This window comes from Otolemur garnettii, unplaced genomic scaffold (genome assembly GCF_000181295.1).
Source record: "Otolemur garnettii isolate 467f Iridium unplaced genomic scaffold, OtoGar3 scaffold00129, whole genome shotgun sequence".
Taxonomy (NCBI): Eukaryota; Metazoa; Chordata; class Mammalia; order Primates; family Galagidae; genus Otolemur; species Otolemur garnettii.
Genome location: NW_003852524.1, coordinates 2,511,665 through 2,526,080, shown reverse-complemented (window position 1 = coordinate 2,526,080; position 14,416 = coordinate 2,511,665). Strand labels below are relative to the sequence as shown.

Sequence of the window (14,416 nt, the reverse complement as noted above, 5' to 3'; positions counted from 1 at the left end):
ATTGTTGTTTGGCGGGCCCAGGCTGGATTCGAACCCGCCAGCTCAAGTGTATGTGGCTGGTGCCTTAGCCACTTGAGCCACAGGTGTCGCCCAATTTCTGTAAGTTTTAATATGTGACATATTTGTCCTACTTAGTTAACACTACAGTAGTGAATCCACACAGGCTAAGTAAGGAAAAAGATACTAAATAGGATACTTGCTAAGCACTGCTGTGTTTGAACTCTGGCTCTGCCACTTATTAGCTATAGGAACTCCAGCAAATTATAAAATATATCTGTCTTTCAGTTTCCTCAGGGATAAAACAGGGATTAAAAACACCATCTCCTAAGATTGTTGTGAGAATTAAACAAGGTAAAACATGTAAACTGCTTAGACTAGTTCCTGACACTTAACCAGGACTCTGTAAGTATCTGTTATTTACAGCTGTGAGCTTAACCAGGACTCCGTAAGTGTCTTATTTATAGCTGTGAGATATTATGATAATGCCATATTATCATATAGGGTGATAAGATATAGTAAATCTGCTTTCCCAAATAATATGCCAGAGATTTATCAAGACCTGAACTCTCAGTTTCCCAAAGACAGAAGAATAAAGATGAGAAGTAAACTATATCTTTATATGGCAAAATCACACAGCTGATTTAATTCTAGGAAGCACATGAAATCCTAGCAGTTTAAAGAATTGTTTAAAAAAAAATCTCACACAACACAATGAAATGTTTTGGAAATTATACTTACAGACTAGCTTTGCAGTATTTTCACTCTAAAAGTATACTTATTTATTGAGAAGAATACTGAACTCTATAGCACTAAAATTTATCTCTAGGATAAACAGGAATTAGCTTCTGTTAATCTAAAGCTAAATTTATTGTCTATCAAGTATTTAATTTGAAGTTATTTCTAGCAGTTAAAGATGGAGTAATTTGCCTTTAAAAGTCCTAAGAAAATATGCATAAATACATTTGGTTGTTAGACAAGAAGCCCTTGATTCTAGGGGTAAAAAAGTCCCAACTAAGATTTGTCAGAGAAAATAAGGAGAAAAGCAACCCTAATATACGTTGGGGTCTTTTCCCCTCACCTCCAAGAGCTTTCGCTGCTTTGCTGCCCTGGCTGCTTCACGCTGTGCAGCGTATAAAGCTTCTTCTTCTAGTCTTAACTTCTCTTCTTGTAAGGCTAACTGTACATGAACAAAACGATAAGGATTAACAAAAATCAGAACCTGTCTAACTGCTCTAAAAATAAAATGTTTCTAATTATAAAATAAAAAATAAATTATTAAAAAATTTTTGACCTCTACCAAGCATTACAGAATTGAAATCTTTATGACTTTTCATTTCAATGTCTCCTTTTACAAAATAACCCAAATGATATGAAACACATTATAGAATTCTTTACAAAGTCCGTTATGAAGCAGTAGCCTCTAACTTGTATAAACACACAACTGTTTCTTAGGATATACAATGATCTTCATTCTCAGCCATCATTCCAACACATACCACCATGACTAGTTTTCTGGTTTTGGTCCTCCTTACTCCAAGATCTTTAACAACTAAGACTAACTAATATTATCATCTACCAGATTGAATTAAGCTTTCACAAAATTCGTGCCTCTCCATCGACATGCATGGCTCCTTAATTTTACTATAAAAATATTCAAAAAGCTACCTTCAGATTTAAATTCTTGCCATTCATAATAGCATACAAACTGCTTTGGTGATATTTATAGCATGCCAAAGCTAACTTAAAAATCAAAATTCAACACAGTTTTTTTTCTTTAGACTAATACTAGCATCTATTTGTGTAGCTTGAGTTAATGTTTTTGAAATCGCTAATTGGTACTAAACAGACATTCAAAAGTATAGCAGAATACGATTAATTCCATTTAGTCTATTAATAGCAAAACTGTAATTATAGGCCATTTCTATAAATACATTACATATCTATAAATATTAACTTCTACACGTACTATTGTTAGAAGTACTTGGTTCACTGAGAGCAAACAAACCCAAGACAAACAAAAACACTTTAAAGAAACACTTATTGTGAAACAGTAATATTTTTAGAAGTTGGTTTTAAACACAAATGTTTATATTCTTGTCAGAGTTACTATTTGTGAATTAAGAAATTATTTTTAAAGGAATGTACTATCTTTATTCTTGGGCAGCACATGATTTCTGATAAATTAAGCCAAACTATAAGAAATTACAATAGGCTGGCATAATTTTTTCACTTTTAAATCACTTTCATCTATATATCTACATACAGGCTTGATGACTGTAGGCAATATATTATTTAGTGACAACTCTCCCCTGTAAATGAAGCCTTATGATAACATATATTTAAGCCACATAAAAGACTATTTACCTCATTTTGAATTTTCTTATCAAGATCTTTCTGTTTTTCAGCAATAGAATCATAATGTCTCTCTCTTAGGTCAATAATTTCTTCCTCCGTAAGAGGCCTAAGGAAAAGAAAGGACGAGGAGAAAAGAAAGAAAACGAAGAAAAAAAGAGAAAACTTCCGATAGGTGTAAGTCCAAATACAATATCCATAAAGCCAGTGAAATTCTGAAATTTTGCTATAAAAATATATTCAAGCAATTTAACATAAGAGTAAAAAGTATACATTCTACCACTTGCTCTATTCTAGTATAAACCAAGTAAGATGCTATATTATGAGAGTAGTTTTTTACCACCTTTGAAGAAATGTGAACTTAATTTAACTACACCCCAGCTCTGCTTCACATCTAACCTATGGGCGTATATGATGAACCGTATCCCAAAATGCTTCTCATAAAACAAAAACTTCAGTACACTACGCTTTGACTTCAGCCCTCACACCATTCTGAACTCTTCAGCCCTCACACCATTCTGAACTCTTAATCCTCCATTTATCCTGCTCCATCCCTCTGGTCTCCCCAGGCCCTGGATCCTTCACTTTTCTCCCGGTTGACCTATCCCCATCATTGCCTGGCCTTACTCCACTTAGCCAACATGGACATTACGGCAGATCTGAACTACTTCCTTGCCAACATATCCAACTCTGCAAACTCCTCTCATTAACCCATGTTCACTCAGTTTACTCCTTATGACTGTGGCCCATGTCCATGGTTAGCCCTTTCTGCTGTGGGCTGCTAGAGAAAAACCAAAGTCAATTTAACCCTCAGCGCCCAGCGATAGTCCATTTACTCACATGCTATCAACTCCCTCTCACATCCTACACTGACAACTACAAAATCCTCATATTCTTAAGTTCCTTATTCAAACTTTTTTCTCTTAAAAGACACTCCAACCCACTTTAAGAAAGGGGGAGTATCAACCATGAATTTCCTCAACTTTTTGCCATTCCTCTATGAAATTAATTCTATCCCACCTATTCCTTCCATCCTCTGCAAAGGTAATGTTTCTTAACTTGCTCACTATTATACTTATACTCTTGATTCATCATTCATCACTGAGACCACCTCCCCTGCCCCACTCCAGAAAATTCTCTGTGACAATGCTGTATCAATTGGCACCTCTCTTTTACCTTTGTTTGTTTGTTTGTTTTAAGACAGTCTTGCTCTGTTGCTTGGGCTAGAGTGCAGCAGTGTCATCAAAGCTCACTGTAATCTTAAAATCCTGGGCTCAAGTGATCCTCCTGCCTCAAGGCTCCCAAGTAGCTGGGACTACAGGCATGTGCTACCGTGCCTGACTAATTTTTTTCTATTTTTTAGTAGAAATAGAGTCTCTCTCTCTTGCTCAGGCTGGTCTTGAATTCCTGAGCTTAAGAACACTCCACTTTAGCCTCCCAGACTGCTAGGGTTACAGGCATGAGCCATCACACCCCACCTCTTTTATCTTTAACCTATTCTTTTTGTCTGTTTTCTGCCTTTCCTCCACGTGAAGGAGAGAAGAAATAAGAAAGCAAGGAATAAAAACTTCCATTTGATCTGTGTTTATGTCTACCTTTTTTTTTTTACTGTTTCCTTTTTTCTTCCCCTTTCAGACAAAATTCTTAAAATTAATTAAATGTACAGTATCAGTGGTTATCACATCTAGCACTTACTATGTGCCAGGCACTCTTCTAAATGCTTTATGGATATTAACTAATTGTAACCTTCCTAGCAGCCCTATGGGTAGTTTGTACATATGAGGCAAATGAGATAAAAACAGATTATGAGTATGTCTAAGTCAGTCACAGTGTGTGGCAAAGCTAGAATGTGAACCCAGGTAGTCTAGCTCCTTGTTCTTTATTTTTTATTTTTTGAGATAGAGTCTCACTTTGTCGCCCTTGGTAGAGTGTGGTGGTGTCATAGTTTACAGCTACCTCAAACTCTTGGGCTCAAGTGATTTTCTTGTCTCAGCCTCCTGAGTAGCTAGGATTACAGGTACCCACCACAACGTCCAGCTGTTATTAGAGACAAGGTCTCGCTCTTGCTCAGGCTGGTCTTGAACCTGTGAGCTCAGGCAATCCACCCGCCTCGGCCTTCCAGCCTGCTGGGGCTACAGGCGTGAGTAGCTCCTTGTTCTTAACTACCGTGTTTCTCTTGCTTTACATTCTAAACTCTCATTCACAGATCAATTCACTGCAGCCTATGTCTGCTACCATCATTTCAATAATTCTAGCAAAGGCAATCAGTGGCTTCTATGTCAAGTACAACGGGCTATTTTAAGTCCTTATCTTACTCCCTCAGTTTCATGGGACAGGACACAGGGTTGACCATTCCCTCTAGCCCATCTTTCTCTCCTCCTCCCTTGTCTTCCCATGCTCTCATGGGTCTTTTCTTTTTTCTAATGATTCTTAGTCATCTTCAAATTCCTCTTCTAGTGTCTGCCTGTTCAGTCCTCAGACCACTGCTCCTCCAAACTCTAACCACCTCACTCTTCTCCCTGCATCCCTGCCTCAGATAGGTAATCTTAGCTATCATGGTTAACCAGTCACATATAAAATATGTCTCCTGCTTCTGTTCTCTTAGTTCTGTTGTTTTTTTTTTTTTTGCGGTTTTTGGCCAGGGCTGGGTTTGAACCCACCACCTCTGGTATATGGGGCTGGTGCCCTAATCCTTGAGCCACAGGTGCTGCCTGTTCTCCTAGTTCTAACTTCTGCCTAAGGCTTATTTATTCATATATAAATTTTTATTTTTATTTATTGTTTTTGACAGAGAGTCTCACTTTGTACCCTGGGTAGAGAGCTGTGGCATCATAGCTCACAGCAACCCCCAACTCTTGGGCTCAAGCAATCCTCTTGCCTCAGTTTTTCTATTTTTAGTAGGGACAGGGTCTTGCTTTTTTGCTCGGGCTGGTCTCAAACTCGTGAGCTCAAGCAATCCACCCACCCTGGCCTCCCAGAGTGCTGGGATTACATGCATGAACAACGGTGCCCAGTTGGCTTATTTTTTTAAGTCTTGAAATATAACTAACAAAATATAGATTTTAAGTGCTCAGTTCATAAAGTTTTGACAATTATATGTCCTTTGTAACCTTCACCTAAAGCCAGATGCAGAGCATTTTCACCACCCCACATCATTTCCTTGTGCCCTTTTCCAATCAATTCTTGCACTTTGCTTATGCAATTATTTGTTTCTAGAACGTTCTTCTCTACCAATAATCAGTTCTTCAAGAGTCAACCCCAGGTGATAACTCACTAAAGAAGTCATCCTGCACATGCCTCCCTATACGCACTCTGGGCAAAGAACCTCCCCTTTAGGGTTTCCTAGCATGTTCTATAACTGCCACTTCATTGCTTTTCCTGCCTCACATTGAAATTAGTCATCTCCAGAATCTATCTCCTAGACCAGGATGTTTTCTTCTAATGAAGACACCATGTCTGATTTTTAAATTCCAGCGTCTAGCACAGTGGTTGGCACATGACAGTTTCTCAATAAACGTTTGCTAAACTAAAAAATAGTAAGGAACATATATTCAAATTACGAGTTTTTCACGGTATTCTGCTGTAAATTAGCAACACTCTTTTGACTTAAAGATAGATGCTTCTTTTTTAAGGAGTGCAAGTAATTTTAACAAAGTATAAAAAAGCTACTTAAAAAAATTACAGTGTCAAGTTTCTGGATCCTATAGAAAGAAACAAAAAGATTTAACAGAACTAGTTTGAGAATGTCATAAAAAAGGAAAAGAAGAAAAAAGTTAAAAAATTTAAAAAGACATTTATCAATAGTAAATGTTTTTTTTTTTTTTTAGATGAGACCACCTTTATTTCTTTCTTTTTGCAGTTTTTGGCCGGGGCTGGGTTTGAACCCACCACCTCTGGCTTATGGGGCCGGCGCCCTACTCCTTTAAGCCACAGTTGCCGCCCCAATAGTAAATGGTGTTAAGAAAATTAAAAAGCACATGACAACTTAGGTTCTAGGAAAGCATGTAGGCACTGACATACATTATTCATTAATGTTCAAAACAATCTATTGAGATAAGTATTACTTGCCTCAATCTTTCAGAAAGACAAAAACTAAGGTTCAGAAATGTAAACTGTTCAATGTCTCAAAGCAAGTAAATAGTAGAACCTGAAATCTTGGAGAATTCTTACAGTTTATGTATAAGTTATTATTATTTTTAAAGCCTTACCTATGACTGCTTCCTGGGCTCTCCCCCTGTACAAAAATTAATTAAACAATTACAAAAATGTTACTAGCTGAATTCTATTTAAGGCAAACCAATGAAATTTTTATTTAGTTATAAAATTTTCTACTTACCTATTTTTATTACAGTAAATAAATTTCATTATTAAAAATATTTGAAACAAAAAGCTTTAAAATTTTACTGTTTTCAAAGGTTAAATACAGTTTAATACCTAAGCTTAATTATGTAATTATGGACATTTCTTAATTTTTTCTAACCGATATTTCTTATATACCAAATGAACCAGGGTCAGGATGGTACCAGACAACATATTCTTCATGTTGTCATCATTTGTCATCATTTGTAGTTGATCCCTTATGGATTTCACATTTGCAAATTTGCCTATTTGCTAAAACATATTTGTAACCACAAATCAATAATCTCTGAGCTTTCTTAGACTTTTGAGGACATGCACAAAGAAGTGAAAACGCCGAGCTGACCAACAATGCACTTTCCCAGCTGAGGTACGTGATACTCTGCCTTTTTGTTTCCGCTTTCCTACTATAAATAAGGGTCCATTTACAATCTACTTAGTGCCATGTTGTTTGAAGTTTTGTGCTTTTTTTGGTGGTAACTTTGCTGTATGAAATAACCCCAAGTATAGTACTGAAAGGCTGTCTAGTGTTCTTTAGGGAAAAAAAGGCTGTGATACGGCCTTTTTTGGAGAAAATATGTATGGCATAATAAAAAAGTTTTGTTTAGGCATGAGTTAGTGCTGCTGCCTGTAAGTTCAAAGTTAATGAATCAAATACACACACACACACACACACACACACACACACACACAGTGTCTTAAACAGAAACACACATAAAACTGATTGGCTGATGAAAATGTTCCTCTAGGAGTGATGCTTCAGCATTCCCTAATTTAGCATTTATGGTGACTTTATAGAACATAATTACAATAAATAATTAAAATCAACTTTTTGTTTATTTCACAGGATTACAAAATTATCTATAGTTTTTTCATCTAGAATGAACCATAGCTATTTTCAATAATAATTTGGGGTTATGCATATTTAAACTATTTTATCTATATCTGACAGTTAAAATATATGACTACAAGTTAACAGCAGGAATAAAATTCCAAGTGGTCTGAATTAGTTTAGAAAACAGTACTATAAAACAGGATGACATTCAACTAACCCCACCACAAAATATGACATGACAGGAAAAGAGTGATTAACAAAAACAAAACAAAACAAAAACCCTCAGCCAACACACCAAATAAAAAGCGCCTTAAGAAAACACATGGAATCATGAGCTCTTAGGAAAAGCATTCTGATGCTGGGATGAACTATACGGGAGGTGGAAAGAACTCTTACATTTACTGCCTGTCAGAAGCTTTAAAAATGTGTATTCAGTGTTCGCTTCAACTTTTTAAAAGACATAGAGATTAAAATGACCTTTGAGAAAGGGAAGAAATAGATTCCATGAAAATGGGTGATATTATACTGAGAAAATGAAAGGTAAAATAGTTTCCAAAATGTGTTCTACTTAATGATAAACATATATTATTATTTTAAAAAATAATTTATACCTACATTAATTTGGGAGATTCTGAGTTGAAAAAATTTAAATACCGTTTATAAATAGTTCTTTTCAGAACCTTTTATATGCTAATTTACACTTTAAGACTAGTATTCTGCACACAGTCTGAGAAATGCTGGGCTAAAGAATAATTTACATTTTTAAAGAAAAGGTTTAATACATTTTCCTCTTTCCTTAGAAAGCAAAGATGACAAAAGGTCAGAACTTGCAGTGTTCTTCTGGTCTAACTAAATTTAGAGATGTAGAAAGTAGGCTCCAAGGCAGTTAAGTAATTTGCAAACTCATGCAATTAGTGAAGTTGGAAATCAGCACACAAACTATAGCTCTTCTAACTCTATCAGCACACAAGAAATATACCCCACATTACTTCTCAGATTTGGGTAAGATCAAGTGTAGACATGTACATCACGTGGGCTGATTCTAAAATGACTTTTTTTCATATTTTAACATTTCTGTGTTTGGGATACATCTTAAAATTGGCTGAGTTTTATATAAGATGAAACAAAAAATCAACATAAAAATAGTTGATAAAAAAGAAAATGCCTAAAGTCACAAACTGAATGTAGAAGAAACACATATAAATTCCACCCTCAGAAATCCATGAAAATTATGGTTAAAGAAACTCTATCCTGGATTGTTGAAGTACTCTGCCTACCTAATGGCAAGAGGTTAGAAATATCACTTTTTGAAGTTTGATTTCTATATAATGCTTTAAACCCAGTGTGTGTGGGTGAATAGTACTGCACGTTTTACAGTAAAAAGTTCTTAAGTATTTGCTAATATAAATTAGTAAAAGAAGGAAATGATACAAAAAAGACTAAAAAGTAAACACAAAAACCAGAAATTAAAATTCCAAAACAAAATTTTAAAATATCATAAAAATAATTGTTAGAACTAATGAGACAGTTAATGAGAATAAAAAATATAGGCTTTGCACTATTACGGAAATACTTACTTCATCACTTTCTACTAGGTTCTCAAACTGAAAGAACAAAAAAGTAAGTGTTAGGAGGGTATGTGTCTGTAGTACGTATCTCACAAGAAAGTATGTCACTTTTTTCACCTTAAAAATAATATTCTTCTACAAGATAGTTAAGTAACTTCTTATACATCATTTCATTTGATATTTTAAAAAGTTCTACAAAAGGTCAAGGCAAGCTAATATATTATCCAAGAGTAAATTGATGACTTTATATGAATGAAAATCAAGAAAGAGAATTACAGTAATTTTAAAATAAATCAAAAATAAAGCTTTCAACCTGAATTGAATATCTGATGCAGTTATTTTATTATTTTATTTTTTTTGCAGTTTTTGGCGGGGGGGGCTGCTACTGGGTTTGAACCCACCACCTCCAGCATATGGGGCTAGTGCCCTACTCCTTTGAGCCACAGGTACCACCCCTGATGCAGTTATTTTAAATCCACACTATCAGAATTTTCCACTTCAGTTGAGTTCAAAACACATTATTTAATGTGAGAAGGAAAATTAATCAAGAAACAGATTGAAATGGTAACCAAATAAAAATTTCTGTGTTTAAATTCATCTAGTCATTCATATATTTACTAAAAATCTAGATGGTAGGCACTCTTTTCAAATATATAGGAATGTTAACAATTCCTATAATGTGATTAATGCTATTATGTCAATGACCTAATGAAAGTCATTACTATGAAATCATATTATTAAAATATTTGCATTTAAAGTATGAATATCTTGATAAATAACGACTTGAAAGAAAGAAAAAGTATTTTATTGTTATATTGTTTTGTTTAAAGATTGGGAGAAAATGAATTCAAAAGGTTTCGAAAATTAAAGAATCTCTTAAAAATGACAAATTATTCATATAATTCAAAATTATTATCTTTTTTAATATTGTTATTATTTTTTGAAAAAGCTTATACCTGTTTTACATGTTTCCTTATTAATATACAAGGCAGTGAAGTAGTGTTCAGGCTTTGGAGCCAAGCAATTTTAGACTGGAATTTAGGTCCTGCCATTTAAAGGCTTTATAATGTAGCCCAATTTCTCCACCTCTCTAAGCCTCTGATTTCTCATTCACAAAATAGGTTGATCACCACTTGTTTACAACAGAGTTGTAAGAATTATGTGCAGTGACATTCCTAACCCATACTGTAGAGCAGCTGGTCAATAGTAGAGACTGAGTAAAGATAATATCTTATTACATTTTCCATACAAAGATAAAGTGACTGCTGTGAAGTAGCTTAAAATCAATTTCCTGCTTTGATTCTACTACAGCTCTCTGCTGGAGAAGGCCAAACCTTTCTCCTTGTAACCTCTATCATAGTGAGACATCATGACTGATAGAAGAGTACTTTCACCCAGATTTGTCCTGGGTGAAAAAAAAAAAAAAACTTCTACAAACTTTTCCCTATTCACTCCTCCTTCCCACTGCTTCAATTCTTTCTCTCTTTCACTAGTATCAACAATATTGAAATACAAATAGTCCATATAGAATTTGGGTCCATATCCTTCCCCCTTAGCAAAAAAAATCCCCTCCTGCCCTTCTGAAGCTACTCTTAATCCAGTCAAATTCTTGACTACTTACCTCTATAGTTAAATGCTCACCTCTTGAGCATGTTCTAAAATACTTGGATCTGGGAGGGGGAAAAAAAAAGCAGAAACACAATTATAAAAGTGAATTAATACAGTACATAAAAACATTTCCTCAAGAGCAACTTTAAATTCTCTAATATATAGTGTCTTACATTTATAAAAAGGAACCACCGAATTCACACTAAAAAAAAATGGTACAGAGTTTTAAACTTAGTTATGAGTTTAAGTATTTAGTCAACCAGTATTTTTTTCTTTTGGTACTACTATTTACTAAACTTACAATAATAAATGAACTTGCTAAATTTACTATATAGAATAGAATACATTTTTAAGTTTGTCTCATTATTTTTATTATGTGAAGTAAAATACCTTGTTAAAAAGACTGTTATGTTAATTAAGCATACATAAAACATGAAAAATCTAAAAGGATACATGCCAATATGCTAAGGGTAGTTATCTCTGAATGGTGGAACCATACATCTTTATAGAAGGCTTTTTATTTTGTTCCCATCCCCGTACTAACTAAAGAAGAAAAATGCATATACATGGCATTTTTACAAATCATCCATTACATTATTTTTTTCAACTAAAGCCAAATATTGACTTTTATTTTAATCATTCTCTTTTGCTCCTGCTAGAGAAACCTATATGAAGTCAAGCCAGAATCTTCATTATTCTATCTGCTCCAGAGATACGTCTGCACTATAAGTACTATAGTATCAAAGTTGGTATAGGATAGAACCTCTCAAACTGCTTTGCTACTGGAAGTGCCAGAAGATAGTAAGACTTTCACCCATAATGTGGTTCCTGTCATAGCTGCCAAGACTGATGGAGGAGAGGACTCCATCCCATATCCCTGCCCATGGGTATCCAAATTCAAATGGGTCTCCCAACATGCCAGGATTCTTGGATAGAAAGCTGAACAATGCAGGGATAGCTAAAGGGCACAAAAATATAATTAGAATGAACAATATCTGGTAGCACAACAAAGTGACTATAGTCAATAATAAGTTATGGTATACTTTTAAATAATTGAAAGAGTGGAATTAGAATGTTCCTAACACAAAGGAATGATAAATGCCTGAAGTGATGGATACTCAGTTACCCTGATTTAATTATTACACATTATATACCTCTATCAAAACATCACATGTACAATGTGAATATATATATATACAAATGTGTACCCATAATAGTTAAAAATTAATAATTATAAATGAAAAGAAAGGGAAGACTCCTTGGGTTAGGGCACAATGCTTTGCATTATGTGTATATTTGCAAATGAACAGGATTGACTGGTTTAGAGAAAGAGAATACCACATTATAATGACTGAAAAATAAAAATAGCAATAAAACTATAGGTACTATTTTTGCCTGCTACAATCTTTATCTGATGATAGCAGCAAAGTTGTGTTACTGTCCAGTAAGATCATTGGTAAAAAGCAAAGAACTTGGTATTGGCATTCCATAAACCTCATGGAACATACTCGATATAAACACAATATAGCTGTCTAACTATCCAGTGTCTCCATTCTCCTCTCTTCCTCATCTCTCAAACAAACACAGAAATGAGTTGAGCTTTCTAGTTACACACTGTGCTCTGGCATTAGGACTACTGCGTAAGTGCTAGCAATCAGCACTCTCTTCTCCGAATGAAGAATCTGACTTTGATTAATCTATTTCCTCTTCCAGGTTTACTAAGTAGTATAATTGAATAATGAGATAAAAGTTCAGTAATACTAGATATTTCACTATAAGCCATCGGTATGACTGCACTACCACACCAAAGCTAAAGCAAAGCAGAACACTGTCCAAACCGAGGAAGTAACAGTTGCACCACACTTACATTAGATGGCAGAACAGAGTATTCTCTTCCAATTATACATAGATAGTACAAGCTAACTTTAGTAGATGCCAACAATGTAATAATCTGTTGTAAATGTCTCCTTTTTCTGTCCCCTCAATTCATATCCTGCTGCACTGAGGGCAATTATGTTCTTCCATAACTCTGACTCCCTGACCAAGCCAGACAACAATGTCCCAGACCTCACTGGACTGGTTCCGGGTTACATGGAAACTGAGCAGAGAGACATTATCCTCCTGAGAGCTAGTCTAGAGAGACACTGGCGATTATGCTTCCTGACAATCTGCAGTGAGAAAAATGAGATCCCCTGAAAAAGTGCTCTGACAGCACTGAAGTCACCCCCAAGGACCAGCTGCACCACTGCCCTTGCTCAGTTTGGTTATTACTTGAGAGACCTAAAGTTCTTATAATAAATTCTACCTGTGCATACAATGGTTTCATCTGGGCTTCTGTCCTCATAACTAAAGCCCTAACTAATAAATAAACATGAATCTAAGTGATACAACAACAAATGAATAAATTAAGAATAGCAATAAACAATTAAAATGGAAGATAAACAAAAGAGTAAAATAAGTTTTTTTAAAAATTCAATCTTTCCTTTTAAAATAGATCCAATTGAAATCTTGTTCACAAATGGCATCTGCTGATTCCTACAATCATAAAAGCTAAGATTATATTAATAGGTTAAAGTAAATATTCGATATGGCAAACTCAGAGGCAACATTTTTTTATTGGAGGAGCTTTATCCTGTGATTTATCTGAAATAGGTTAAGAAATACTTTAATATACTTGTATTTTTATAAATTATGGCTGTCTGTTTTTTACTTACTCAACCATTGCTGGTATTGGAATAGAACCCCTACACGTACGCCCCAAATAAACTATCCTGATGTTTTATATTTTCTTCTTATATTTGCTCCAAGGTAAAGATAAGAATACAAGGGAAGGATAAGGTGAACAATTAGAGAGTGGAAAGGAGATACTTAACATTAAACTTTAAGTCAAGTTTCATGCTTTTACTTCATAGGTATCTATTGAATGCCTCCTACATCCCCAGCACTTTTCTAGGTGATGGCAGTATAACTGCGAATAAACAACAGATAAAGCCCCTAATATTTTGGAGCTAAATGTCTTGGGAATGGATGACAATAAACACACAAACGCATCAGGTAGTAAGAATTTCCATGAAAGAAAAGAACCTCAGAGTAAACAACAATGACTGGTGGAGAGTGGTTATTTTATACGTAGGGTAGTCAGGGCAGGCCTTTCCGTAAAAGCAAAATTAGAACAAAGATGCCAAGGAATGAGCCAGCTGGACAGAGATTTGGAGGAAAAGAATTCTAACAGGAAAAGCAAACGCAAAGGCTGTGAGGCAAAACTATGCTCGGCACATTCTAAGAAAGGTGGGGGCCTCAGAAAGGTGAAGGAAGTAGGGAGGCAAGATCTACAGGCAGCCAGGCCTTAACAGGCCATGGAAAGGAGTTTGGATTTTACTTTTAATTAAATAAGAACGCACAGAAGAGATTTTTTTTTTGTCTTTGTCATTGACTTTTTAAACTTTTATCATGAGAATTTTCAAATATGCATAAAAGCAGAGCAAAGAATATCTTAAGTCTCCCTATTTATTACCCATCACCTAGCTTAGAAAGTTATCATTTCCTGATCTTGTTTCATTTATGCTATACCTCTTGTTGTGTTTTTGTTGTTAGTAAAGTTATCTTATACCATATCCTAGACATGCTATATTAACTTAACATCAACTTGCATCTCTAATTATAGTACTAACTTTAAAAAACCCTTCACAACATGCTA

The 14,416-nt window shown here is 34.8% G+C and overlaps 1 protein-coding gene across 2 annotated transcripts in view; it reads right to left on the bottom strand.

Annotated features, from left to right (window-relative positions):
* The window catches only part of AP1AR (adaptor related protein complex 1 associated regulatory protein), a 35,949-nt gene that overhangs the window by 7,244 nt on the left and 14,289 nt on the right, over positions 1-14,416 (bottom strand). Inside the window, exons 2-6 of one of the 2 annotated variants that reach the window (XM_003798159.3) lie at positions 10,733-10,781; positions 9,121-9,147; positions 6,561-6,586; positions 2,365-2,461; positions 1,079-1,177 (exon numbers count right to left, since the gene is read on the bottom strand). In XM_003798159.3, coding sequence (XP_003798207.1) covers positions 1,079-1,177; positions 2,365-2,461; positions 6,561-6,586; positions 9,121-9,147; positions 10,733-10,781 — 298 coding nt within the window. The remainder of the gene's footprint in view (positions 1-1,078; positions 1,178-2,364; positions 2,462-6,560; positions 6,587-9,120; positions 9,148-10,732; positions 10,782-14,416) is intronic. The other variant, XM_003798160.3, reaches the window with a different exon arrangement.